At 36.8% G+C, this 27,820-nt stretch overlaps 1 protein-coding gene and 1 long non-coding RNA gene across 2 annotated transcripts; one reads left to right on the forward strand and one right to left on the reverse strand.

The window, feature by feature from the left end:
• LOC148595966 (uncharacterized) lies at window positions 1-19,574 on the reverse strand. Its single transcript, XR_015913967.1, has 6 exons — window positions 19,383-19,574; window positions 18,603-18,675; window positions 7,953-8,104; window positions 6,012-6,151; window positions 1,236-1,344; window positions 1-674 (listed from the first exon to the last, which is right to left on the reverse strand). It is a non-coding gene; the product is annotated as an uncharacterized LOC148595966 (long non-coding RNA).
• RNFT1 (ring finger protein, transmembrane 1) lies at window positions 19,526-27,523 on the forward strand. Its single transcript, XM_088535913.1, has 9 exons — window positions 19,526-19,584; window positions 21,067-21,482; window positions 21,789-21,865; window positions 22,190-22,290; window positions 22,942-23,095; window positions 24,589-24,747; window positions 25,419-25,484; window positions 26,059-26,160; window positions 26,554-27,523. Exons 2-9 carry the CDS (start codon window positions 21,110-21,112, stop codon window positions 26,686-26,688), a joined length of 1,167 nt encoding a protein of 388 aa, XP_088392039.1. The 5' UTR covers window positions 19,526-19,584; window positions 21,067-21,109; the 3' UTR covers window positions 26,689-27,523.
• Window positions 27,524-27,820: the final 297 nt, after the last annotated feature.

The following is a 27,820-nucleotide window of genomic DNA, read 5'->3' on the forward strand; positions in this document are numbered from 1 at the left end:
TTTTCACCAAGACAAACTTTGAAGATTTACTCACACCAAGGCTATTTTTGTATGCCAGTGTAGGCAAGCAAGATTTTTCTTTTTATCTAAATAGAAGTGGAGTATTTTTAACGCAGGAGATTCATTCCCTCACTGCTCATCTAAATGCAGCAGCTGGGCCCGGAGCGGGATGCGGGGGGAGGGCAGCGCGCAACCCCAGCCCCTTCCCGAGTGGAACAGATGGTTTTCTGCACGGTGACTGGAGCCGAGGTCCAGGCCAGGAGGATTTGCTCTGCAGCAGCCTCAGAACCTCTTCTCCACACTGCTGTGGGCGCCGAGACGCGCACAGGAGACCTGCGAAGTTTCCGCGCTCCTCTTTGGGCGCTAGCGGGATCGTCTCCGCGTGTGCGGAGAGCGTTGCTGGCAGGGTTGTTAGGTCACACCTCCCTAAGGAGAAACCCAACACTTCGAGGAAGATAAAGAAAGCAGCACTCGGCATAAATACACCAGAATGGGTATGGTTTTCCTCCAAGAGAAGAAGTACCCTTTGGAAAAACGGGGATTTGGTAGAGGGAATAGAAAGCCAGCAAGATGACTCTTTGTGGGCTAAAGACGTAACAAATGTAAACTTGCATTTTGCCATCGATTTCAGGATGACACCAAATTTTCACTAGCTGAGAGCCTATTTCTTTTGCCTGAAATAGCACAGTTCAGTGTCTGGATCAGAGGGTTAATCAAGCATCAAACATTGGTTTTAGCACTGATTCACTGCACAGTTTTGAGGAACTCAGCCTCTATCCCAGTTTACTTACTTGTAAAATGCATTCTAAGGCTCAGTTCATTGGTGCTTACATATTACATCTACAAAAGGACCAAAAGACAGTCAAGAGCAGAACAACATTTTTTTCCCAAAATATAATTACAGGAGAAAGAATCGAGATAATATTGACAAAAGAGGAAACAAAACTAATACATCAACTAGAAAATTTAAGTATTTCCCTTCCATGTTGTAGCTAAGTACAGAACCTTCAAGTCACCAAGTTTCCTCACTGTATGGACTGTATTAAATAACATTAAAACACACTGGATAATAATCATATCTCTGTATGACAAATTCTGGATCTTGTTGTCATAGTTTGCCTTTGGTTACCACCTGCAGGTGCTATCTGGGAAAGAGTCTCCTTAAAAAGAGGGAAAGACAGACAAAAAATATTGTGAAAAAAAATGGCATATCTTCAATGCCATTATCTACATACGTTCTTATATAGTTCTCATCATTGCAACTTCCAGAAGTGCATTAAGCTGCATAATTAGCATCTGTCACATGCAGCCTTTTCCTTCTCTCTTCCTCTCCCCAGAGGGAAACTGCATGAAGAAATTTTAACATAAATGTTAGTATAGTCACTGTGCAGTGCATTCATAGTAGGAAAGGAACAGTTAAATAAGTTTGTGCTTGTTCTTACATTCACCTTAGTACAATATAAACTTTACCAGTTAAGAAAATGCTACTGATACAATTTAAAAATTAACCAGTCCTTGGAAATAAGATAATGGTGGGGGCAGGGGAGAGATGATTGGCATTGCATCAGATTTAAATCAAGGGAATTGGAAGGAATTGGGCAGTTAACACTATAGTCACTTCTCCTGGTATTACATCCTTGCACTTTTACTAAAGTCATCCAAATAGGTAGCCCAGAATAGTTAGGGATACATAATTTTTCCTTTTAGGCAAAAGTATAACTTCTGTCAGGAATTACAATATTTTGAAAACACACCAACACAAAAGGGACAACTTTACATATAGTTTGCATATCTAAATTATTCTTGTTTATATTGCTTTTTCATCCACATTAAAAGAAAAATCCCTGTTGAATATGAAAAATCAATAGTTTACAGCATTTCCTAGTGAATCTCTCTATGGACAACCTTAAAAGAAAATGACACCTTTCAGAATTAAAGGCTACAAAGGAAGAAAGTCAACTTAAGGACAAAAGCACATGAAGAACAATGATTTTGTTAAGCCTTTGATTTCCATTCGGACTTCCTCCTAATTTTTCAAAGCATGTATTTTCTACTTTATTATTTTGACAAAAATTGAGATTATAGGATTGACCATATTGCCAGAGACCATTGGTATGAACTACAGATGAGTGCTTAAACTTCAGCTACAAACGTGGTAATTATTGTAATTGGTTCATGTGAAGCAAATATATCACGTAGTATAGAGTTCAAATTCATGCCAGTCAGTCTCCTGTTGGCACAGGCTGCTCTATCAGGAGGATATAGAGGTCTCAGCAGGACTTATTATTGGCAACTGTTCGACAGTTCTCTTCTCCAAATGGTTTCAAGGGACTTTGGGTGGGAAGAAAGATAATTTTTAACAAATTAAACTACCTAAAAATGGCCAGATGCCCAGAGCCACCTAGTTAGCATTAGTCACTACTACCAAACCATTTTTAAAAAGATTTAAAAATATCACTGTAATGTCTATTAAGCTTTACCAATATGATCAAGTCACTACAAAGTTACCGAAACTCGTACTATACACAATGCCACAAGTGTGTGTATAAATATGTCGAGCATAAAATGTGTAGCAGAATATTTATACAATGTGTGATTTTCTGTAAACAAGCAGCTCAAGTTACTGGAATCCAAGTATTCCTACAAGGACAGGTCATATAGTTGCAAAAAATTAGAAGACCATTTAATTTATAATTAAAAGTAACAACAGTGAAACTCCCATGGGAGAGAAGATTACAGTGACTGTGGGTTGTTTTTTTCCTCCCTCTTTAGTATTTATCTTAACACATTTTTAAGGTGACCTTAATTGTGGTATTGTGGTGATAACTAGGATTGCCTACATAATTTAGATTTGCACTGTTTTTTTTGTTTGTTTGTTTTTTGTTTTTTTTTTTTTTAATGGAAGAATCTGCTCTGCACCATCCTGATGTTCAGCTGCTTTGCTCAGATATTGCAGGAATGCCTTTTTTTTTTTTCCAAATAGTGAATATGTCATTTTTAGCAGAGGCCTCTAATAGATGATTTGAGTTTAATACATGGCAATAAAAAGAGGAATATGAGAATTCCTGCTCTCTTTAGTGTCAGCTTTGGTTAAGACGTATGAATGCACATGAATAGTCTTGTCAGGATCTCTGGGGCTACTGACATTCAAGATCTAACATATTATTACTTCTGGCCAGAACATTAGCTGCTATGCAGTAAGGAGAAGGAGGAAAAAAAAAAAAAAAAAAAGATAGAACCACTCCTTAATCTGATGGGAAATTTGTGCATTTCTCTACTTGGAAATCTCTGAATAGAACCTTTCTGTCCTGAAAAATGCTGTATCTATTTTCTAAGATAATTTCGTTAAAATAAAATCATTTTAATTTAAGTATCAGTATATATCCAACCTGGGATATGAATACCATGAAAGGTTTATTTACCAGAAGTAAAAAACAAACAAACAAACAAAAACTTACAATATACTTACAGCTGACTTAAGAGAAAACATACTCTAAATTTTTCTGTTATTGATAATATGTTGCCAAATAAATCAATATTACTCAAAAGCACCGACAATTAATCAGTATGCTTGTCTTTTGAAATTTGAGGAGAATAACAAGTGCCTTCCATTTATAGTGCAGCTAAAGAGAATATTCTTTACTTTACACTGAAGCTACCTTTCGTCCCCCATCCACAAGTCACCACTCGTCAGACAAAGGAACTGATTTGTTTGGTGCAATACATGATGGCAGAACTTTACATATTTGAAGTGCAACAGATGGTCTTCCAAGAAGAGCAGAATGACTGGCAGAGAGTGCACTTCGTTAGAGTGGCTTGGAATGTCTTCAGCAATTACACAGCAAGTGCTTTGGGGGGGACCCTGTCATCTCTAGAATTCTTTCTATACAAATAGTGACGATTTCCTTCTTCAGATACTAACAAACTGCATCACCGATGACAAACTAGCCAGTGAACTGGGAAGGGAAGCATCTTTGGCCCCCACGAGACTATTTGGAATGAGGTTCCAAAAATGTTGTCACCTGAGAAAAGACACCCCCCCACACACACACACACCCCAGGAAAAAAAAAAAAAAAGCATTTGGGAAACAAGTTTGGGTATGTAGCTGTAAAACTATTAATCTGCAGCAAATATATATAGAAATGTAATTTATAGAAGAGAAGAAACTTAAAAACAAAGTCCTTCAGATTTTAAGAAGCTGGGAGGTAACATACAGAAACAACATACAGAAGAGAAAAAAAAAAAAAGGGAAAAAACGCCAACAAGGAAAAAAAAAGCCCAAAGAGTCAATTACTGGATAATGACATCCTTCTTTCAGGAAATTAAAGGACACTACTAATGACTTTCAAGAGTCCTCTTCAGCCTGAATCACTGAGCTACAGATCTTCAGGGTAGCATAAAGCTTTTTGGGACTGTGACAAGGTCTTTCCATTTTCCTAAGACAAGCTACACTACAAGTCAGCAGTTAAGTAACAGTTATCATAAGAAACAAAAAGAGCACCGAGATGCTGATTTTTACTATTATATACATGAGTTAGAAAATTTTCTTTCTCTTCCCTCCACCCTTCACTCCCTCTGTTCCCCATAATGCTGGAGTTAGTCTTTTCTATTATAAAATTTTTCCCACCAAATTCATCCTGTGTAAAATTTTATATGGCACCATAAACACAACCAAAATGTGTCCTTTAACAATGTAACTTAAATGTTGATGGAATCATAACTGCATTACTCCCTCTCCAATTAGCAGCAGCTTTCTTTATGTTTGCTTATGAAGCGTAAACTGTTCGCTTGTCACTACAAAGACCTTCTGTAGAGGACTTAAAAAAACAGCCACAGCAATTAAAATGACAACAACAGAGGTGGATTGGTCACATTATGACAGAAAATATCCAGCTGTTTCATTCCAGCAAAAGGACATCAACTATCTTTAACGCAATGTGCAAATTTTGCCACTCTACCTAAAGATGATGCCTATTCTGGCCCATGTAAGGATTTCCCAAAAAAGAACAAAAATATAGAACTAAACCAAACCTCAATGGCTGATCTATTTTCTGGTCTGGACTATCATTCATCCTGTTCGTGCATATTATTTTCATGCCTTTTTTTTTTTTTCCTAGAAGAATAGATACTCCATTCTGCGTGAAATCCTCTAAAATCTAAGCAAAACTGACTAGTTTTAGTCATCCAAAAGCAGTAAGACAAGAAGCATACTGATAGGGTGAGGATAAGTAAATTAAATTTTAAAATTATTTACTTTGGTCATGCTGGAAACATTCAAAGAGTTAATTAAGACCATAAGTCTCACTACACCCAAGCTATTACTTATAAAACATTAACCTCTGTTACAATCACATCTGTCTCCCTGTGCTGCTGGCTCCTGCCTGTTCTGTATCACAACAGTAATAACATGGGAGTTATTTGTAACACATGTAGGAAATGTTTATTATTTTAAGTGTACAATTAAATAATAATAAAGAAAGGTTTAAAAAGTGTATGCTTCAGATTAGCTTTTCTGAGTTAGAATACAGTGATTGAACATCTGAAACAATAGGATAGGTTTGATTACTAATACAGCAAGGACAGTGAGAAACAAAACTCATAAGTAGTATCAGCCATTCGGTGGGGAAAAACATCTGTAGAATCCACCTACAAATAGATTATTAGAGAAAAATTGATGGCAGAATTATTGCGAAGAAATTCATGACTTTGTTTCCTTCCTTCAGTCTTTGCTTCTCAACATAAGAATCATGGCAAGAGCTATGCAACGTAATTCTTCTATGAATTATATTTTGCACATCAAATTAAGTTGATTATCCATGATGTTTGAGGCAAACACAGGAATGCAAAAAACATGTCAACTTTTATACGTAGAATATATGCTATACATAGAACATGTGAGAACTTCACTCTTTGCTTTACATTCAAAAGCAGCAGGTAATGAGATCAACCATTATGTTGCGGAAAAATAAAATCATTTGTGAGCTTATCTATTAGGTGAATCAGAACTTACAGGTAGCTCATAAAACTTGCTTTCCAAGCAGTGCTTGTGTCTAGAGCAATCGCTCTAAGTGAGCAAGGGTGCAGCATCTTCTTCCGTCAACCTTCAGCCCCCTTCATAGGTGGTGAACTCACAGACTCATTTTATTTTTGCTGCAAAATACAGAGAAGAAGAAGGAGAAAGATGAAGAGACTATTTAAAGAAAAACAAATAAAATACTGCTTTTTCCCTGAACACCCAGAATTCATCTTCAGATCTCATGCCTTTACACTGTAAATTAAATAACTATAATATATTTATATGTTAATATTATAATTAATATTATAATATTACCTTTCTGTATGTATTATCTCATAGAATTCTTTGACAACGTGCATCTTTTTATTTAGGAGTGGCTCTGTAATGCGTTTATTTGCATTGGGAAATATATTAGAAAGTTGCTTAATTTGAAAACTTGCAAATTAGACATCAATGACAAACACTTTCATGCAATTGCACATGCAGGACTCTACCCCTTCCACAGTTCAGTGGGCACAATAACCCATTTTGCACTAAAAGCCACATGAAACATACGACTGCCAAAAGTTTGGAAATCAGCAGGTTTGACAAACCAGTAATAAATCCTGAGCCATAAAAAAGAATGTTCAAGCAATATCTCATAAATACAATGACTCTTTACAGATGTTTGCATTTAATACAATGGAAAGAATGCTTAGTTCCATCTGGCCAAGTGGTATCACATACCAATTTACTAAAGACAATGAGAGCCAAGCACAGGACTGTGCAATCTCAAAAGGTAAATTCCTTGACATTAGGCTGACAAAGTAATCTGAAATTCTGTAATATACACACTGTTTCATACAATAATCATGCTTTGTTTCCTATTTTACAAATATTTTTCTATTCACAAAAAACAGAGAAGCTAGCTCTGCATTCTTTATTTTTTGAAAATAATACTCATTCATGTAAACAGTTTGATTTGAATCACTGGGATTGCTTGTGTATGAAAAATATGGGTTAAGGCAGATAATGACTTATGAAAATGTATTGGAAGTGCAAAAAATGAGGCCATCTTTGTGATTTGTTTGCAGCATCTTCTAAGTCACCCATGTCACTGAGTGTGAAAGTCTGAAACTTTACAATAACATGCAGGAAAGTAGTAACTATGGCTATGTTTATTGTCTTTGCAGACTAATTAATTCAGATTTGTCTCCGAAGAGGCTGATTACCCATCACTGTGTCAGAATGGAAAGTGCTGTAACAACTGCAACAATAGCATGTCTCTACTTCCTCTTTAGTCCTTAACTTTCATATGCTCAGGAAACTAAAACCTTTGAGTCACTTTTATTCCTTAGATACTGAAAACCAACCAGTTTTAGAAGGCATTAAGTACTAGAAATACTATCTGCTTTGAAAAACAATGCACCTTTCTTTTTACCTAAGACTTGCAGGATTCTGTACCAAAATAGAAAGCAGTACAAATGTGTAAGGTTTGAAAGTGTGGTCCCACAATGCTTGCAAAATGCAAGCAAAACATTAAATCGCAATCACACTTTAGAAGTGGACATGGGATTCTAGTTGGAGGTCGATTTAAAGCCCTATGTATTAAGTGAATCAGCACTATTTACTGTCTTATTAGAGAAAAATAACAATTCTATTATCTGACCAGTATAAAATGGGGTTCTACTTCTGTGGATATCAAAAGGTTCAGTATGTTTTAAAAAGTCTTATATTAAATAAATAATTTTCTGGAAGATTGATTGAGGTTTGTAATGTCCTAGGCACATTCTCAATATTAGCATATTTCACAAATGGGTAACTTTGTAATGCAATTCCAATAAGGTTGCAAATCTTATTGTTGCAATCTTCCTAGGGGAAGGGCAAAACACTTTTGCTGATGGAAAAACCTAATAGATTCATGAAAGAAACTGATGGAAACTGTCATTGCATTACCTCTCAATACAGATGACTGCAGAGCCGCCGTCACTGGTTGTAATGAAGACAAGCAAAAGGCTGCACAAATGCCAGGAGAATAAGGCAGCCACAGAGCAGGACATTCCACTGACATATGGGTCCTGGAAACACCGACTTCTGGATTACAGCATCTGGAAGGATAACAGAGAATAAAAGTCTAGCTCTGTGAAGCAAAGCAGGAGCCTATGTCAACATTAATCACATGCTTGCATTATTACCAAACGGATGTACTTGAACTGGAGGGATGAAAGGGATACTTAAAGAATACGTAGAAGGTATGTGCAAACAGGTCCTGGTTCACTGCTGTTTTGCCTCTTGTGTAATCATGTTCATTGCAGAGGAACATTAGCTGGCAGTAAGAATTTTTGTTTTGTATTAAGTTGGGGGGAAAAAAAGGAGTAAAAGCAATATTGAGAATATATGACAATGAAGTGCATTAGAAGAGGCTGGGAAGACAACTTGGACAAAGCACAAAATAGACAAACAAAACAAACAAAAAAATGAAAGAAAAATAATATATGAAAACAGTAAGCCATAAGAATTATAGCATAGTAAGCACATTTACCTCTGGAAAAACTTTTAGTACATCGCTCTCCAGAGGAAAGGCTGTAAGATTACTTATATATATATATATATATATATATGGCACCAGCGTAAATTACTATTCTTCTGCACATAAAGTGGTCTCCTCCCCTTTTTCACAACACCATTAAGGATTGGCTTAAAATAATCCCGTAAGTAGGACTTTATTCCTGTGAGAAATCCCCCCCAGAAATGAGAAAACATCACCTAAACTACTAGCACAATCACATTTCATAACTGCCCTTGCCTAGCTAGTGACATTGGTTCTTTACTTGTCCAAGTATAAAAATGCACAAACGTTTCTCTCTATTTTACTAGGAGGACAAAAAAAAAAAATCAGCTTTTCCTTGAATACTGTATGCGTCAAAAAAGCCATGGCACATGGGGATAGGAGGAAGGGGAAGAGCAGAGGGGCAAGACATGTCACATCCTAGGTCTGTGGGAAAGAGAAAATCCCACCTCTCTGAGCTGTTGCATGTTGAACAAGAAGAAAGTAAGTGGTGTTGCTGAAGTTGCAAACATTTTAAAATATATAAAAGAATGTTTATTAATTAGCTTAGGTCATCGAAATGTAATTGGCCATGGGTTCAAACAGCTTCCATTCTGGCTGGAAAGGACTGGCTTTCCATCTGTTAAGGACTGAATGGGTATTTAAAGGAAGATGCTGATGACAGCCACTTCCAAAGCTCTACTTTTTATTTCCCAGGCTTATATACTCTCTCCAAATGAAACAAGGAACAGAGCTTACTTCCCAGTATTAAATCTCTAGGCAGTATGTTATTCATATAGCTTATGTAGATGCCTTTACCCTCTGGAAAAAGGAAGTTAAAGAAAAATGGTTCTATCTTTGGGGAACAGTTTAAGTCTCAGGATAACTACATTAGGTAATCTAACTCTATTACTTTGTATCTTACATTTTATTACTAGATTGGTAATAGGAAATTACAAAATAAAATTGGTATTTTACTTGGTAATTTTTTTCCATGGGCCTCGTCTAATATGAAAGATGGTGATCATCAAATTTATTCAAGTTTTCCTGTCAACAACATCATTAACCAAATCCCTCAATTTCAAAGTAAATAAAAGCATCTGGGTTTCTAGCACAGCAAGACTGACTTGCATATTTAAGCCTCATATATAGATGAATTTGCACTGGACCAAATTTGCATATTAATGAAGGACTAATTGCTCTTTGCAGTCAATTTTATGCAAATGAATTTACTCCTCTCAGTACAATTTTCATAATGTTCAGAAAGAACCAAAAATGTAAAACTTTTTAAAAAGTACACAACTGCTAGACAATCAAGGAAGAAATATCATAATGACATCAAACAGCTTTACATTAAAATTGTATATAGTTCATCTTTTGTATTGTTGCTTTCTTTTAACAGCCTCCCACAAAGAACTGAACAATTCATAGAATAACTTAATCCTATTCCCTCTCCTCTGCCTCAAATTTTAACAGCTTGTAACAACCCATTATATTATCTTGTTTCCATCTGGAAGGATGGAGCTTGAAATTTTCAAGCAAGTTTTCTGAACACAAATTTATCTTCTCTCAGTTTTCCTCGTGTTATATGTCAGTTAAGAACCACCCTGCCCTAACTTTAAGGTAGTTTTTACCTTGTTCCCCATCATTAAGAAAAGGGCCAAAGCCCTGTTCAGTCCCTTACTCTGAGCTGAAAGGCAATACATGGAGCAAAATTGGAAAATTGGAGGGATGGAGGGAAAGTTCACAATAAGACAGAAAGATGAAAAATAAAAGTGTAACCTACATTAAAAAATAAAGGAGCAGGAGAGAGCTAGTGGAAGAATATTGGAAATCTAAACTTGTACGTACACCCTTATCTCCTATGAGAAAAGCCTTATTTTAACTATAAAGACTGATAACCTAAATATACATGTATGTATACATAATCAAATCAGTTACAGAAGGCAATTTTAATCAGAAAAGGAATCGCATAGAAATTATAGCTTTAATTGACTTCACATCTGTTTTTTTTGTGGAAGAACACAACGATGCATACACACGTGAACACGGTTGCAACCTCCATAGCTCTCATAGCTGGGATTGTATTTGTTGCCTTTCTCTGCAGAAAATCCAAAGAAGCTGCTAGCCTGTCTCTTCTTCTGGTCTCAACCTTGCTGTCTGAAGTCACAACAGGTGTAGTTATAAGATATAGTTAGATAAATTAATAATTAATAACTAAAAAGTAAAAAAAATGCACTGCAGCTGCTGATGCATTTTCAGCAAAGGAACAAGAACTCCAGCTCTACTAATCCAGGAGAATTTGCTAATTAAAAGTTATCTGGAAACAAATTACACTTCTTTGTTCAGTAGTACTCGGAAGATACAGCTTTTATTCTGGTTTATGAATTCAAAATGTCTTCCTGTTTGGCTGATAGAGAGGAATGTAGGCAAATGCAGCTTCCTTTTAACTCACACATATTATGGCATCTGAAAATCTGCTAGGGGCTCTCTCCTTTTTTCCCTAAAAGATGTCTGCTTCGAGTGATTAATGCTGTGTGAATGTAAACAAAGATAATTATTCAAACAAGAACAAGATGTTCCACCCAAAATGATTAGCTTTTTTCAGAAGATGAGATGCCTACTTCTAATCATCAAGAAAGGTTAACCTGACCAGATTTAATTAGCTGCTTAATACAATAATAAAGATGCATACATTATTGTCAAAGAAGAGATTGCAGGAGCAAGGTTGAATCCAAACAAAATACCTCGATCAAACACAAAGTGTGAGAAATTACATGAAGTGTTATTACATGATTACACTGGTCTAAACTCCCAAGTTTTTGCATTCATTATACAAATTTTTGAAACTGTCTGTGCAGAATTTTGCATAGTTAATAACAATAAATTAAACACTTCACCCCAAGAAACAACATGATAAAATTAACCCAGTAACTTTTCTTAACCCTGTGTTTCAAGTACTCAAGTAAATCTGGCTGTTTGTACAGATGATTTGAAGACCCTTTTAATGACGCAAATTATTATATCCTTATAATAACAACAACATTAACAAAAAAAGCCTTCCCACTTTCTTGCAATCATCTCTGCACATTTAACTTCTGCAAAGCTCCTGAGCAGAGTTCTCACTCTGAATTAAGAGGCAGTTCTCACTGGTTAAGTGTATTTTAATAGCTACTTCTCTGCAGAACAGATGCTTTCAAGTTTCATGTATACCATAAATATTAAGACCCGACCAATATATTCTAGAAGGAAATTCTCAATAATTTGTTAACATTCAGTTTCTGAATGAAAAGGATTGGGCTTTATGAAGGTTTTTATAATATAAGAAGATATATTAGACAAAGTGCAAAAAAAAACCTGGAATATTTCTCTAATAATGAAATGAAAGATTTCTAGTAAAATAATTAAACAGCTTATAAGTATTAAAACCCTATATATTAGCTATACTGCACAATATATAACATTTCAAAGAACTTCAGAAAAAAATTACTAGCCTTGTGTTTCTTGATAACATGTATAAGCACGTCCTGGCTGAGGGGGGTGTATCTAAAAGTGTTACCAAATAATGGGTTTTAAAATATAACACTGAGCACTAGACCTTCACTTCTTGAAGATCTCCTCCTGCTTCAGTAAAATTTAAATATCCCTTAAAACAAACAATTCAGTGCAAACCAATGCATCCAATACTGATTTATTCTATTCATAAAAAAGTAACATAACGGTAAATTCAATCTATTCAATGAAAAGTTTATGAGCCTGAATATATCAAAAGGGCAATGAAAGCTAATATATAGTGATTAAATAACAATCTGTGAGAAAAAGACACACAACTTTCAATTCCATTTTACTGAAATCATATACTGACAAAAAGCAGGGTTTTGAATTGTTTTGAAGGAAGCTGCAACTATTTGCTCTTTTTATCAGTTTGGGTGTTCATAAGGAAAGATTAATTTACCACTTAACTAAATTGTATCTCAAAATAAAGTTTTTGATTAAGATCTACATTTCTGAGCCTCCTAGCAGTGCCAATATTGCTGAAACAGGACATCAGCTGCAACGCCAGCAATTCTGGAATGCAATACCATAAACTGTAAAGCAGTTTTGTCCTACTTTAATATTAGTCTAACAATAAAAGAAGAACTTTGATGTTTAATATTTAAATAGCATAATTATTCCTTCAGAATTAAGTCCAGAAGGACCTTCTGTGGATACACAAAGCACAAAAACAGCGAAGAGAATGAGCTATTTCTAGTCACAAGTTTTTAATTTGCAGGATCCAGTTTAAAGGTAGCTGCAGAAGATGCCACAGAAAAACTTTGAATTTGCTATCACCAGGGAGGATGATGATGGTGAGTCCATGCATAGAACTCAACCACAATACTTAAATACTGTAAAAGTTGAGAACTATGGGCATTGTGCACCACAGTTGCTCAAAAATCATCAGCAGTTGGCTAGTATGGCGACCTGTTCATGAAAACCCAGATGCAAATACTGTTTTTTTTTTCGTCTTCCCCCCCCCCCCCCCCCTTCTTTCTCTTGCAGTGCAGACTTGGGCATGCAAAAATCTCTTTCCCTTTTCCTTCTGCCTTTTTTCACTTCAGCTGGATTCTACAGGGATGGCTGAAAACATAGATGTGTAGCTTGTTTTGGAGAAAACTTTAAAATGAACTGTACTTAAACGTATAAGAATTCCAAAAGCATTTCCAATCTTAATATTCTGTCATCCTATAATTTTTACTCATTCTAATCCAATTAATTTAAAAGTCCACTACATTTCTCTTTCTACCCAAGACAAAAATAGATACACCTTACCTGTTGCTATAGCCTCTCTAGATCAGTGACACAGTTTCTGTGCAGTCTTACATAAAGTGTCCAGGTGAAGAAAATAAGTGTTCAGTGCAGTACGTCTTTTGCTTTTTATTCTGGTTATTGGTAAGACGGCACCAAATACAAGTCTTTCTTTTCTCAACGTATGTACACTGCAGTAAGAGTCACATAATGCATGGGGGGACTCAGGCTACATATTTTGAGGCCACTAGCAGGGCAGCAGCAGAAGCTACAACCGCTGCCCTCGAGGTTTCTGAGACCCGAGACCCTCGCGGGGGGCTGACCCATCACAGCTCACGCTGTAGCCACACGTCTCCCTGCAAGAGCAACCCTGCTTACAGGAACCCCAAACTATAAGATAGCCTGCATGATAAAGATGAGCTATCAATAATCATCTATTTTTAAGTACAGCATCCTATAAATCCTCCTAATTAGTAGACTAGATGACTACTTTTTAGTCAACAATCCCCAGTCTACTTCCTTATTTATTTTCTTGAATTCAATTATATTTGCCACCTGCTGGCCCAATCACCTAAATGACAGATTCTGGATGTAAGCTGGAAACTGGGCTATAAATAATAATTTCATTATATTTCAATTTAAAATATTGCCTGCACCTATTTTCTCTGCTTTATGAAGAATGTTTATGCCATTTCCCCCTCCTGGGCTCTGCTGGCTGCGGGACACTGCTTTCCCTTCGGGGGCTGCAGCAGCAGAACCAAGGAGAAATTCGCTCTGCTCCTTATCCTCTGTGACATGAAAAACTGTGGAGGACAACATTCTTCCTGCTGTTTCCCCATCATGGAACTTTGGAACCCATCTACTGTATAAATCAAATGATTTATTTCTGAAAAATCTTTTGGAATGAAATCCAATCTCTAGAACACACACCTTGCAGATAACTTGCAACATAAATTCAAATACCTTTTTTCTTGTGTAGTTTCAAATTTAGCAAACAGTAAATGCATCGACAACATTCATCGGCTTAGAGATGAAATCATTTAGTAGCAGAATTGCTATCAAACTGTTAAAACACACAGTCCTATCCGTATCTGAAAAGAAGCAATGATGAAAGAAATCTGAAATCTGTTTTGTTTCATTTTCTTCTTGACCCAAGTCTCAGTACCATCTAAAACATTAGGGTTCTGGAGCTCAGGCCTTCAAAGAAATCCACTTTTCCTTCTGTTACCTTTCGGTACATAACTCTCAAACCCACGTCCAAAGACTCATTAGCACATTCTGAAGCCATTACAAGCTACTCAAGAAATACTGAAAGCTTGGAAAAGCTCCCTGTATGAAACGTAGCCAGCCAAACATTGCAATAGACTATAATAATTACACAGTAGGTACATAAATCCATGCTGCAAACTTTTTAATTCCAGAAACTTTCTCCTTTATGTTTCCTCACAGCTAGTTAAAAATATGTATGAATTCAAGTTATGCTATAGCAACATGTTTCTTTTGCCATTTTATGTCTTTCATTTGGCCCATGTTCTCCTAGATTTATTTTCACAGACTGTCATAATTTAATGCTACATTAATACCGTGTAAAAACTATAATTTTGCCATACTTATTTTACAATAAATGGTAATTTGGGGGAGTATTTAAAGCTGCACTGTATAAGAATGAAAACACTAATCAAACAGAAGGTGTAAAGTCAGCTAATGCCCTAATAGAGGAGCCTTGGAGTGAGAAATCGTACGGCATTTTTATGTAGCATGCGTACGTGGAGGAGAACACTGTGCAGCAGGGGAGTTTTGGACATTAATTCTGCAGCTCTACTAAATCTACTGTGGCAGCCTCTGTCTGCAAGCAAACCAGATTTAAGGAAGTGCATTGTCACTGCAGCATTGAAGGCTGAAAAACAATTAACTTGGTGCAGTTCAAAATAAGTTTCCTTAGAATAGACATGAATTATGTGTACCTGTTAACCAGTCGCAGACAAATATCCCTATATATAGACAATTATTCAACCTATGTAAAGATTCAAAATACAGACAAAATAGCAATGAGATTTTCAACTATATTTTAAGACTGTGGAAATTAGGCAATGATAAAGAACAAGGACTTTATTGGTATTTAAAGAAAAATAAAAAAACCTCTCTATATCATAGTTTCTCTGGATAATGTATTTTGTCTATTTCCATGTCTTTCTCTGAATATATCATAAAATGTTAGATATTTCAGTTACCCTGAGTAGAATTTGTAAATATTACTTTATTGCAATGCTTTCAAATTTATTTTCTTGTACATAAAAAAGCACTATTGAACTCAAATTTACAGAGGGCAAATGCTGCTCAGCTGCTGTTATCACTCCGACACATTAAAGAAATTTAAACAAATATGCCAACTGGTCTGCAAGCAGCGAGTTAGTTGTTTTCCACAAGCACCGAACACTGTTGGCCTCCCTGCAAACTGTGTAGAAGACATTCTGCAGACCCTTTCTGACAAGAGGTATAAAGAAATGCCTTCTGCACAGACAGGTTCTGTCAGACAGGGTGCATGATTTGAAAATTTGGAGAAGTATGCATATGCACATACACACACACGTTTGGTGCATCTTTTATATCATAGCTGGAGCTCCAAAAGAACTATGACATATTTCATTTATAGCTTGGTTACCTATATCTGCTCCCCTTCTCATGCTGTTGTTCTCTCTAGCTCTTTTTCCACTTTCCCTGGGCTAAAGAGGATCTTTTGTTGATCTCCACATCACATACCTAACCATATGCTCCTTGTCCACAGCCCTTGCTCACACAGTTGACATCTCCATTTGGTCTTTTCCACCGAGCTTTTGTTAAAATTGTAACCATAATTATTTAAAAACAAACAAAAAAAAACCCACCCAAGCAGTGTGGTGGTGTGATGAACTCTGCATTAGAATCAGAAATTGCAGAGTGGTAGACCAAACTTTTCAAATTTGAATGTCTAAAGCTACAAATCTAAATCCTTATTTACATGTTAGGAATGCCAATTTTCAACAGACAAGACTAACTAAGAGGACTTTCAGCATCACTCGGAAAAGCTTTTTTTTTTTTTTTTAAAGTACATATTTGTGAATTTCTTGCATAACCTCAAGCAATCAAGTCCTGCAACTTTCACTTAGATCTTGGCACTTCAGTTACCACATTAATAAAAATGAGTCTGTTCACTGGCCAGAGCCTGGATGGCTTTCAGCAAACTTTTTCTTTTTTTTTAATAGTTTTGAACTATAAGAGTCTATAGACTAAAGACTATAAGAGTCTAAAGACTATAAGAGTCTATAAGAGATTAAGATGGATTCAAATACTCCCAGAAATAGAGTTATTTATATAAAAAAGCTATTATTTTCCATTATCATAAACAGATGTTGTTTTCTTTGACAATTTGAAGGATACAGGAGTGCTATGATTTAGTTCAGAGACTCTAGTTCAACCGAAGACTCAGACCATGTGATAAAATGAATCAAATAATTCATCCTAGACTCCAGTTACAAAAATCAAAATCACCACTAAGTCATTTACTCTACCTGTAAAATGTGATTTTCGTAAATTATTTTGGCAATCTTGTTACATAATGAAAATGGTTCTACACATGCTAAGACTTCCCAATCACTTCTGTTAACACAAAAACTTTTTTTTTGTTAGAAATGGAGTTAAAAACCCTCCATATTCTTAGAAAAAAACAAGAAATGATATAGATGATCACCAGACTAAAAGCAAAAAAGGAACCATTAACTTTGTGATATGCAAAACAATGTTATTGACCAGTGAGGTAAATATTGACTGAAGTGAAGCTAATATTTATATACTGATGTTAATGGGACAAACCCCGTTCAAGCACGACAGACAAGATTTTGTCTACTACACTTCTGTTTATATTTATTCTCAGAGTTCTGAACGGAAGTATCTGAAAATCATTTTTAAAAGTATTACTTTAAAAAAAATACGTAATTGTTTTTTCTTAGAAACTAAAATGGAGATACATGCAGAAGACCATACTATTTTTATCTTGTAAAGATAGGCTTTTTGATGAATTGCCTTCAAACAAACAGAATGTATTAATTCTGCTTAACTGATCTCTAAAAAGGTAGACCAAAAATTACCTATATAGCATATTTTTCAACCACTCAAACTTTTTTTTTTTTTCTCTCACATGCGTAGTGGTAAATAATGCCAGAATTTTCTTTATCTCATCTGCTTACGTTACTGTCAAACAAAACTTGTGATGGCAAACCTAATAATTAAAAAAACCTGACTTAGAGCAGATTTCTACTTACATGAGAAGTCGTTACTTAATAGGATTAAGCACTCAAGGATTCATGTGTTCAGACTGACACTTTAGGCAGACTGCAAAAAAAAAAAAAAAAAAAAGAAACTTCAAAGATTCTCCTACTGGAAATTTTGATACCTTTAAAGACACCCACCAGCAAATACTAAGGTCTTACAATGGAGATTATCATCACAGTGTCTAAATACTTTTGCAACCAGCTTTTCCAATACCAATTAACACACGCCATCTAAAACTATATTTAACGCATTCCTCAATGTCACTACAAGAAAAGACCAGTTCAGATGGCAGCTTTTGAGCTTCATTCTAATGACCATGGGAATTGCTTGTTCTTACAGATAAAGAGAGAGGCTGAGCACCCTCCTGTGCAGCGAGCAGAAATTACAACTGCCCTTTGTGGCTCCACTGCCTAATTTTTCTTTCAAGCTTCTACCTATAGAGAGAAGCAAAGACTCAGGAGCTGATTCACCAGGTTTAAAAACTGCTCCTACCCCATTTCCCTAGAACTACTCTCAGCTTTAAATGATTTAATGGAAAGCAGCACATTGCTGTACACAGAGGACTACCAAGAATACTGGAAACCTCAGAGAGGAAGATGATGTAATTGCACTATAAAAATACCTGGCTCAACTTCGTGAGTCTGCTTGACAAAGCCTACATAATCAAGCTTCAGCAGTGAAATTCAGACTCCTCTGCAGTCATCCTCGTTCCACTTTTGATGTCTGGACAGTGATTTGTCTCCCCATGTGAGATTTACAGGCCTCCTAGGAGGCTACTCCAAACTAGAGATTGGCAAATTTATTACTGGGTACTACATGACCCTGTGTGTGCAATACCCATGGGAACGGACTTCTGTCTAGACTTCCACACAATAAACTTCTATGTTAGTAGCCTCTGAAATCTTTCTTGTTTCAGAAATTACTCAGTCTATGGGGCATTAACAGCTCCACGAGAACATAACCTGTTAAATAACATCACTGCCGAGCTGTATGCCTTCTAACGAGCTGCAAATTGGAGATAAATCAGCAAGTGGCCTGCATGAGCAAACATTATTGATTAATATGTTGCCATGAATTAAGTTTCCACTTCCAAGGCATTTTAACAGTGAGAAACAGTCTGAGAACAATTCTGACCGCAAATTATGTTTGCATTTTAATATATGTATTTTACAGAAACAAAACAGAACAGCCCAACCAGGCTTTTAGACTCCTCTCCAAACACCGTGCAGAAAAGCTGATTTCTGCTGCTCCTCACTGGTTATGGGGTAATTCGGCATGGTGCTAACAGGCTGTACTCCACTATATAAACAGAAGGGCTACACAAACCAGCAAGTTATCTTAGTCCCAAAGGCCTATGGAAGACAGGATTAAAAAAATAAATAAATAACTTTAAGGACCTAGACTTATTTATCCAAGAGTGTATTTCAAAAAGAAAACCCTCTTAGTATTTAATTCATTGCTTTGCCTGAACAGTAGCCTTAAGTAGGGCAGTTATGTATTTTTTTTCCAAGTTTCCCAGCCGATTTCGGACCAGCAGGTTGGGATCCCCTGCAAGACGCCACACTACGCGAACATATATATCTATACATATAAAAATATACATATAGATACACGCATATTCCCCCCTCTTCCATTTCCCTTTCATTACTACCTCTCCAGCTGCACATTAACAGACGATTTAAATAAAAAAATACCAGAAAAAAAAACCGCCCCCCTCCCCGCCGCGGCCGGCGTCGCCTCACCCGCCCTTCCCTCACGGGACGGAGGCCGCGCGCGGCGCGGGCCGCCCGTTACCGGGCAACGCGGGCCTCCCCGGGCCTCCCTCCGCTTCCTCCTCCTCCCGCGGCTCCTCCTCTTCCTCCCGCCTCCGCCATTCCCCCCTCTTCCTCGGGCCCGGCAATGGAGGCGGCCTGCGCGGCGGCGCCGGGACGGCCGCCCCCTGAGGTACCTGCGCGGCGCCTTCCCGCCCACCCGCCCGCGGAGGGCGAGAGCGGCCGGAGCCCCCGCAGCGAGCGGGGGAAGGAGGTGGCGCCTTGAGCGGGGCCGCGGCGGGAAGGGGCGGAGGGTGCCGGGCGCCCGGGCCGTAAACGGGGCGGAAGAGGAGAGCCCCCGAGTCGCAGCTTCGTTGTGGGAGCTTAAAAAGACCGCGCGGGCCGTGTTTTTTATGGAGGGGTTTTGCTTCCATAAGCAGCTCTATGGGCCTGGCTACCGTTCGCGCGAGTTGCCGCCGTGTCCAGCGTGTCGTGTGTGTCCATAGCGTGAGATTCCGGAGCAGGAATCCGGGCTGGATCCAAGTATGATGTAATCTCTGCTGCGCTCCCAAAATACAGCAGCGTGTTCTGAGCAGCAGCAAGGAGCTCTCCTTGCCCTCTGTTCTTTAAATTCACATCATTCGCCCTTCTGGTACAATCTTGTTTTAAAGATGCTGACATCTGTGCAAATATATATATATATTGAAGTGCAGAACCACTTTTTCAAATTCCATATGTGCAAAAGACTTCAACTTTTTGTATGCTTGATAAATCTAGCTGTGTGCATGCAGTCAGGTTGGAAAACTTCATTTCAGTGACAAACCTGGAGGAGTTGCTGCTTACCAAAATAAGTTTTTATCAAAAACCCCCATGTTTCACTAATATTATTTGATGGTGACAAATACTGTGCTAATGCTTAGCAAATCCATCCTCCAAAGTCACTGCTATGATACCACGTGAGTCAGAAGAAGTAGATTAATGTTGTTTGATGGGGAGACATACACAGAAATGGAAAATTGCCACAGAAGACACCAGGAAGATGTTAGAAAAAGGAAATAAAACCTGACTGGGGTGGTATTGCTGTTAGGCACTTCTTTTCTGACCTAGACCACACGGTCGAGGCTCTTCTGGCAAAATGGACTAACCTGGTTCTGCTTACATCCCCAGACAGGATAATCCCTAGATAATCTCATAATGGCCCTCAGTTTTGAATATGCATTGGCTTTTGATGAGACTTGTCTGAACAAATAACTTCCCTTTTTACAGATGCATGTAAAAGTATTCCATGTAAAAGTATTCTCCTTCACATTGTTGTTTGTTCCTTAGCTTGCTCCTGCTACTCCCTTTATTTATGAAATTAGGCAGTGCACCAAAGATCTCTTCTGTACAAGCTAGTGGTTTTGCTCTTCTGATTAAGCAACCTCAGATTTTGCTACAGCAGCCAGGTTCACTGCAGGTTGGACACTCTGCATGTGAATGAAATAAAGCAGAAAGTTGTCCTGTGAAGACAGGGCAAACAAACACAACCTTCAGAACTGAGGGCCCACTACCTATCGCAAAGAGAACCTACACTTGGCTTCGTGCTGGCAATCATAATACTGTATTTTTACATTTTTTTTCCCCCTGAGTTAGTTATACTCTTCCTTACATTGTGTCTTTTTATCTCCCACTCTAGGAGACAAAGCAGTAAGAATCTAGACCAGAAAAAAAATCCCACCATGCAACCAAATTGCAGTCACCTTCACAACATCCAGGGGAGCAGTGATGATTCTTCATCCTCTCAGAACGCAGTGAGACTGACGGGAGAAAACAACTCGTGCCATCTCAGCGGAGACGTTCGCATACAGTTAAACTCTGCCGCGGGAGAAGCCAGAGAAAATGCAAGTTCCCGGCCGTCGAGGGCGGGCTCCCAAAGTCACTCGCACGGACACGGCCACAGCGAAGCCGGGGTGCTCAGCGATCCCGCCGCGGACTCGGAGGAGCACGGGGGCAGCTCCCTCTCAGAGCTCAGATACCTGCTCCAGTGGCTCCACAAAAGCCTGCCCTACATCTTGATTCTGTGTGGCAAACTGATCATGCAGCACATCATTGGTAGAGTATAAAAGTATATGGTCTGGGGGAACTGACCCTCCTCCCCAGCATAAAAATATGTTAATAATGATGCCTGATATAAAATTTCATATATTTGTAGCTTTATTTTTGCTTGTTTATCAGTAAAAACACATTTCTTTTAGTTTCTTTTACTGGAATGTATGCAATATGCTTCAGCTTGATAGTCTGAATTATTAACACTTTGTCACGGTTATGCAAAAACATATTAGAAGCGTTTTTTTTTTTAAACCAGTTCAGTATAACTTATTGTTTTCATGTATATAACTGACCCTTTCTTCCTAATAGGCATTTCTCTTGGAATTGGGCTGCTAACAACTTTTATGTACGCAAACAAAAGCATAGTAAATCAGGTTTTTCTAAGAGTAAGTATCACTCTTCGCAACAAAGTTCTTTAAGTTAACCAAGACCTCTATGCATCAGTAGTTTTATCTTTTAAGAAAAAAAAACTTTGATTCACATAGAAAATGTCTTATTGGAAGGATTAAAATTACAGCTTTGCCTTTCCACTGAGTTCTTCTATTTTATAGCTTAAAAATAATGCACTGACAATTGTTATTAATTAAGTAGCATCAGGTACACAAGCACTTTGTTCAGGTGCAGCAGACTGAGGGTTCAGGTGCTGAGGGGTATATTAAAGACTGATACTAAGATAAAAACTGTAATATCTCTTAATGAATATCTTGCAGGAACGGTGCTCCAAGTTGCAGTGTGCTTGGTTACTAGTATACCTGTCTGGATCATCTCTCCTCTTGTATTTTACCTTTCATTCTCAGTCACTATATTACAGGCAAGTAGAGGAAAATCAGTATCATAAATTACTCAGTTAATATTTAACTGGGAACATTTAATCACTCTTGCATCTATTTAACAAAAAAAGAAAAGGGCAGGGAAGGGAGGTTGTGATGTTGCATTTCCTTTTATTTTAATCTCCTTTGCCAAACTGTCCTGTCCTTAGTAACACTATGTTGGAATTGGCAAGATCAGACTTGATACTCAACTTACTTGTACGATTTTGCCATGTGGGATGTGGTTTGATTTCTAGCTTTGACCCTAACTAACACCTTGTTTTCAGAAAAATGAATAAGCAGCATTCTGGGACTCTGTGGGGTTGTGTTCCCTCTCCATCCCCCCTTTTTTTTCCTTACTGTTCTCTAACAACCATCTTGGTTGTAAATCAGTCAAGAGCAGTACTTGTACAAGAGAAATAAACCTTTAGAGGATGGGGGTTGCGATAAAGACACAGGGAAGCAAGTTCAAAAATAGAGATCAGAGATATATAGAATCAATTTATGATAAAGGGACCATTTTCTTAGCAAAATATTTTTCCTCCGTGTAGATCACCTTTTTTTTTTTTTTAATGCAACTTGCTGTGATAATCTCTGGTTATGCTTTCTTCTAAGGAGGCTGCTGGAATAACTTCTGATACTTCTTTTTATAGCTTAATATTTTTAAAGCCTACAGTGGATTTCATGAACTTCTGGGAGGTACTTTGGATTGTGGGAATCACAGACTTTGTTCTGAAATTCCTCTTCATGGGCTTCAAATGCTTTGTTCTCTTGCTGCCTTCATTCATGATGTCTTTTAAATGCAAGGTAAGAAAACAATATATATTTTTGCTTCCTTCAGATCCCTTTGCAGTAGAATTAGTGTGTTATTAAATGTTACCCAGAGGAAAGTTTTCATAATTAAAAGTCTCCATATAATCCAGCACTACTGCTATGGGCAAGAAAACTGTGTGGAGCTCATGTTCTTTCCTGCCTGATGCTAAGAAGGTTTATATTCTGATCTGAAACAACTGCTTGTATTATGTTATTGGGTATATGGGTGTGTTTCTGTCTGTGGAAGCCTGTTAGTTGCTGCAATGTAAGAACATGTACGCAGGCTATTAGGAGGGAGCAGTAGATGAAGTGTACATTTTTTCCTTGCTTTGCAATAACTGACATAAGATGATTTTAAGATCTGTGCATTAAAACATTTGGATTTCTCTCTTAGAAGAATAAGTTTATTAACAAAATGAAAACCCAGAATTAAGTAACATTTTTGAATCATTAGCTTAAATCCCCAAACCAGTAAAGTTTAATGGTTTTATAAAGGCCTGCAATGGTTGAAGAGACACTCATTTTTATCTGCTCCCTGAGGTAAGACATGCAAAAACAGTCTAAGCTTTATGCCAGCATAGCAAACACTATAGCAAACACTACCAATTAAATATATATATATATATATAAATAGGCAGACAAATGGTTAGTACATGGTAGCACTTAAACAAGATCTGTTGGTAGGTTTTTATATTGTAAAATACACAAGGGCAAAGCATTTCTCAGGTACAACCACTTCAGCAAAATACTGAGTTGTACTCAAGATATTCCTTTTTTTTTTTTTTTTTTCCTCCTGCAACTAGCAATATAACATCAAAAGCTAATTACTGAAAAATCCGTTATAGCAACTGTGACCTAAACTGTGGCTAAATTTAAAAGAGAATCTGGTCAATTGTGGCAAATCCTGGCATTATCCAGCATCCACTGCTGCAAGAGCACTTAATCCAACCTGTAAATTTAAAATTAAAGGCAAACTTAAGGAGACAATCTAGGAGCTAAACTTTTCTTATCCTCAGTTTTAATCCTGAATACTGGACACAATTCTGTCTGTGGCAAGCTGACTACATCTGTCTTATTTTCCTTTTTCATGTAATTTTATTTTCTTTTTTAGTGCTTACGAAAGTAAGACTGATAGCATTGGTAAGTAGGTAGGCATCCTACAACGGCCACCCTATTCTAGCCTGTTAATTTATTTTTTTCCTCAGTACAGCAATTAATAGTGCTATTGTTACCTGTGCTGTTGTGGTGACACTTATCATCTGGTCTTTGTTCTTTCAACCTAAACTTCATTTTGGTTTAATTTTTTAGGAGTTTGATTTGGCACTGTAGTTCTGTAAATCTGAGATTTTAATTTGACCATACTTAGTTTTGTCAAGATAAGATGAGAGAAAACTACTCAAAATAATAATAAAAAACACTCTTCTATATTTAAAAAAAAATCCTTTGTGCTTTAAATCTTGAGAGATTCCTTTGCATGTCTTGCTTAGGGCTACTGGTACATGCTGTTAGAAGAACTCTGCCAGTATTACCGTATGTTTGTCCCCATACCAGTTTGGTTCCGCTATCTTATTGGCTATGGGGAGCGTGACAGTGCACTAGGATGGACCTTTGGGATATTGCTGGGCCTCCTCTACCTCATCCTAAAAGTATGTAAACTTTATACTTTATTACAGTCTTTTTAGCAAACAATAATTGAATGGATATAGGCATCTGAACTAAGGCATTTCTGAACATTCCCTAGTGCTTCAACTCACAAGTTGATGCTCTTCAGTTTAACTGGTAGAGTCTACCAAAGTTGACTGGAAAACTGGCTACTGGCTCGAAATTATGGGCACTAAATCATCTTGTCTTTTTTTCTTTATTTTTCTTCTCTGAATCTGTTCTGGGAACGGATTTCTCTCGAATTCACAGTGACCATCTACTTAGCTGAAGAGCTAGCCTGTCCAAAGTGTAACCAAACCAAATACAAGTTGTGCTTTAAATAACAAAAAAAAAAATATTTTAATGCTAAGATGTCTTCCTATCAAGTCTAAAGACTAGTTTATATGCAATAATATTGCTAACATATTTGCACTTCAGTGCTTCATTTCGCAATCTCATCAGTATTTTTCTTTTAAAAAGCACCTGCCTATTGAGAGAAACTCCAGACCAAATTCATTTACATAATAAGCAACTGAAAACAGGGTCCATCTGAACTATAGCTTTGCTTACATTCCTACCATCACTGAACTAACACTGAGAGTTTTACTGTGAGAATTTGCATGAGTTTAAAGAGAAAAGTGATATGCATAACAATTTTTTTTTCCCCCCATTTCAGCTTTTGAGCTTTTTTGGACAATTGAGAAACTTTAAACGGGTTTTACGAATATTTTGTACACAACCAGTAAGTATTGGATTTTCTATGACGGAAGAATAAATCTGCCTTACATGAAAGTTTTTTCCTCCTGAATTAATTCCTATCCCATTTCTACATTATTTTATATTGTTCTAGTGATACACAAGTGCATTTTTAGTCATCTCTACTCACTTGCACCTCCATTTCCCAGACAGATTTCTTGACTACATGATTATGGGATCATTTGAAGATTTCAGAGCACAGTCTCATTTAACTAGAAGAATACTAAATTAAGAATTTAAAAATATGATTAAGTGGTTTCTTGATCAAACTTCAACTTAGCACAGTGTTTGGCTCAGAGGTCACTTAAAATAACTGTCCTTCTTTTTCCCCTCTCTGTGATCAGGGAAAAATGCTACCTCAACATTACAGTATGTGGGAACATGTAAGCTTTAGGCATCATGGTAACTGCTGAAATATTTAACAGCATTCTGTAACATTGGGGATTTAATATTTTTCATTTCAAGGCAGCCATTATTCCCAACTCCTTTCTATCCTGATTTCTTTCTGCCTTTTTTTTCCCCCTAGAAAATAATATCTGCTGCAAAATCTTGTTTTACAGCACTATGGAGTGACAGCTACCAAGAGACAGTGTTCTGAATCGGATGATATTTGTTCAATCTGCCAAGCTGAATTTCAGAAGCCTATTCTGCTTATCTGTCAGGTAATACACAACTCTGAATTTCTTTAAAATTTACTGCACTCAGAAGGCTTATTGTACAAGTTAGTACAGTCTCAACTGAAAAAATAAGCTTAATGAGCAGCTTTATGGAAAAAATTATAAAGTAAAATGGAATAGATCACTTCCATAGAAAAAAGCTGTGGCTTTTTCTCTTTTCTTCTCCTAAAACTTCTCACCCACTTATAGACATATTCTGAGCATTCCTTTTGGCAGACTTAAGAATCTTTTTAACAACTCATAAACAAAGCAACAAAAAGTTAGATTAATCAGAGTGTACGTCTTCTGATCATTTTTAGTAATCAGGCTCTGATTTTTAGTATCTTCTTCTAAATGGAAGAACTTAGAACCTCTGAGTTCTCATTCTTTTCATTACAGCACACATTTTGTGAAGAATGCATCTCTTTATGGTTTAATAGAGAAAAAACATGTCCACTCTGCAGAACTGTTATTTCAGACCATGTTAACAAGTGGAAGGATGGAGCTACTTCTATGCATCTACAGATTTTCTAAAGCATGTCCTATGTCTTCAGTTTTACAGTTTGTTTGTTCAAATTAAGGTTTTCCAGCTTATTTCAGCTATGATTGTAGGTGGCATAGAGAAAGAATTTCCAAATTTTGGATAGGTAGGATTTTATGCTTCCTTAAAATGTTCCAATATTTACGTCAGTACAGAAATGTCTGCTTGACTTTAAGTGTTTTAAAAAAAGGAAAAAGAAAAAAAAAAAAAAAAAGCTTCTTTTCAGAATGCACAAAAGCTAGCATTGCTTCTTTCATGATTTGACTGGAAACTGTCAAATCCTTGAAAATGTTGCATTACTGCTTACAGCAGCTTCTTATTTCAGCATTTTATTTAAGGGTATAAATAGTATTCCAGGATGTAATAAATTGTATTTATTCTTTGAATATTACTCAATATAAAAAGTCACCCTACATCCTATATTCAGATTATAAGCAATTTTTAGAGTTTGGACTTCAATGGGAATTAGAGATATTTGCCACACGTAATATTAAAGATCATTTAATATTAGCCAGCAGATCAGAGAAATCTTTTTTATACTTCTCATTGCACCTGGAGATAAGCCACAGAACAGGATGTTTCCCCATTGGCTTCTTGTAGTTTTCTAATGGATTATAATTAATGGGCTATACATAAACCAACCAGTGATGATAGTTTTTTTACACAGCCTTTTATAAAGCTGGTATTTTTAAAGCAAATCTTTAATACTATATTTTTGTCATAACAAGCAACCAGATTTTTCTTACAGGGGAGAATCTATTTTATACTATATATATTTGCGATTTGTCATGTGCGTAAAAATCAGACAGAATAAATGCATTTAAATCTGTTTGTTTGGTGCACGTTGAATAAGCAAGTAAGATTCATTATGTTTCAGAATTAACCTACATGTAAGCACACAATATAGCTCATTTGCTACAAGGCATTCTTCTGTTAAACTCATGTCTTTGAGGTGGAAAGAAAAAAACCTTTAACGCTATCTTATTCATAGCATGCTAATTATAGAGCCAACTTATGTACAATCTTACTTCCTTTTTTTTGTTTTCTCCTTGTCTTTTCTCACCTTCCTATTGCAAGATTGAATAGTTTTGAGTACTTTTTCAGTTATAGCAAAGTTCAATTAAC

This window comes from Tinamus guttatus, unplaced genomic scaffold, assembly GCF_059628265.1.
Source record: "Tinamus guttatus ecotype Peru unplaced genomic scaffold, ASM5962826v1 Tinamus_guttatus_pri_ptg000043l, whole genome shotgun sequence".
Classification (NCBI taxonomy): Eukaryota; Metazoa; Chordata; class Aves; order Tinamiformes; family Tinamidae; genus Tinamus; species Tinamus guttatus.

Bases quoted from the DNA above. Each gene is read 5' to 3' on its own strand.
- RNFT1 (XM_088535913.1), top strand. From the start codon at position 21,110: ATGCAACCAAATTGCAGTCACCTTCACAACATCCAGGGGAGCAGTGAT. The intron at 21,866-22,189 runs GTAAGTATCACT...AATATCTTGCAG, and splicing joins TAAATCAGGTTTTTCTAAGA to GAACGGTGCTCCAAGTTGCA. The intron at 24,748-25,418 runs GTATGTAAACTT...CCCCCATTTCAG, and splicing joins TCCTCTACCTCATCCTAAAA to CTTTTGAGCTTTTTTGGACA.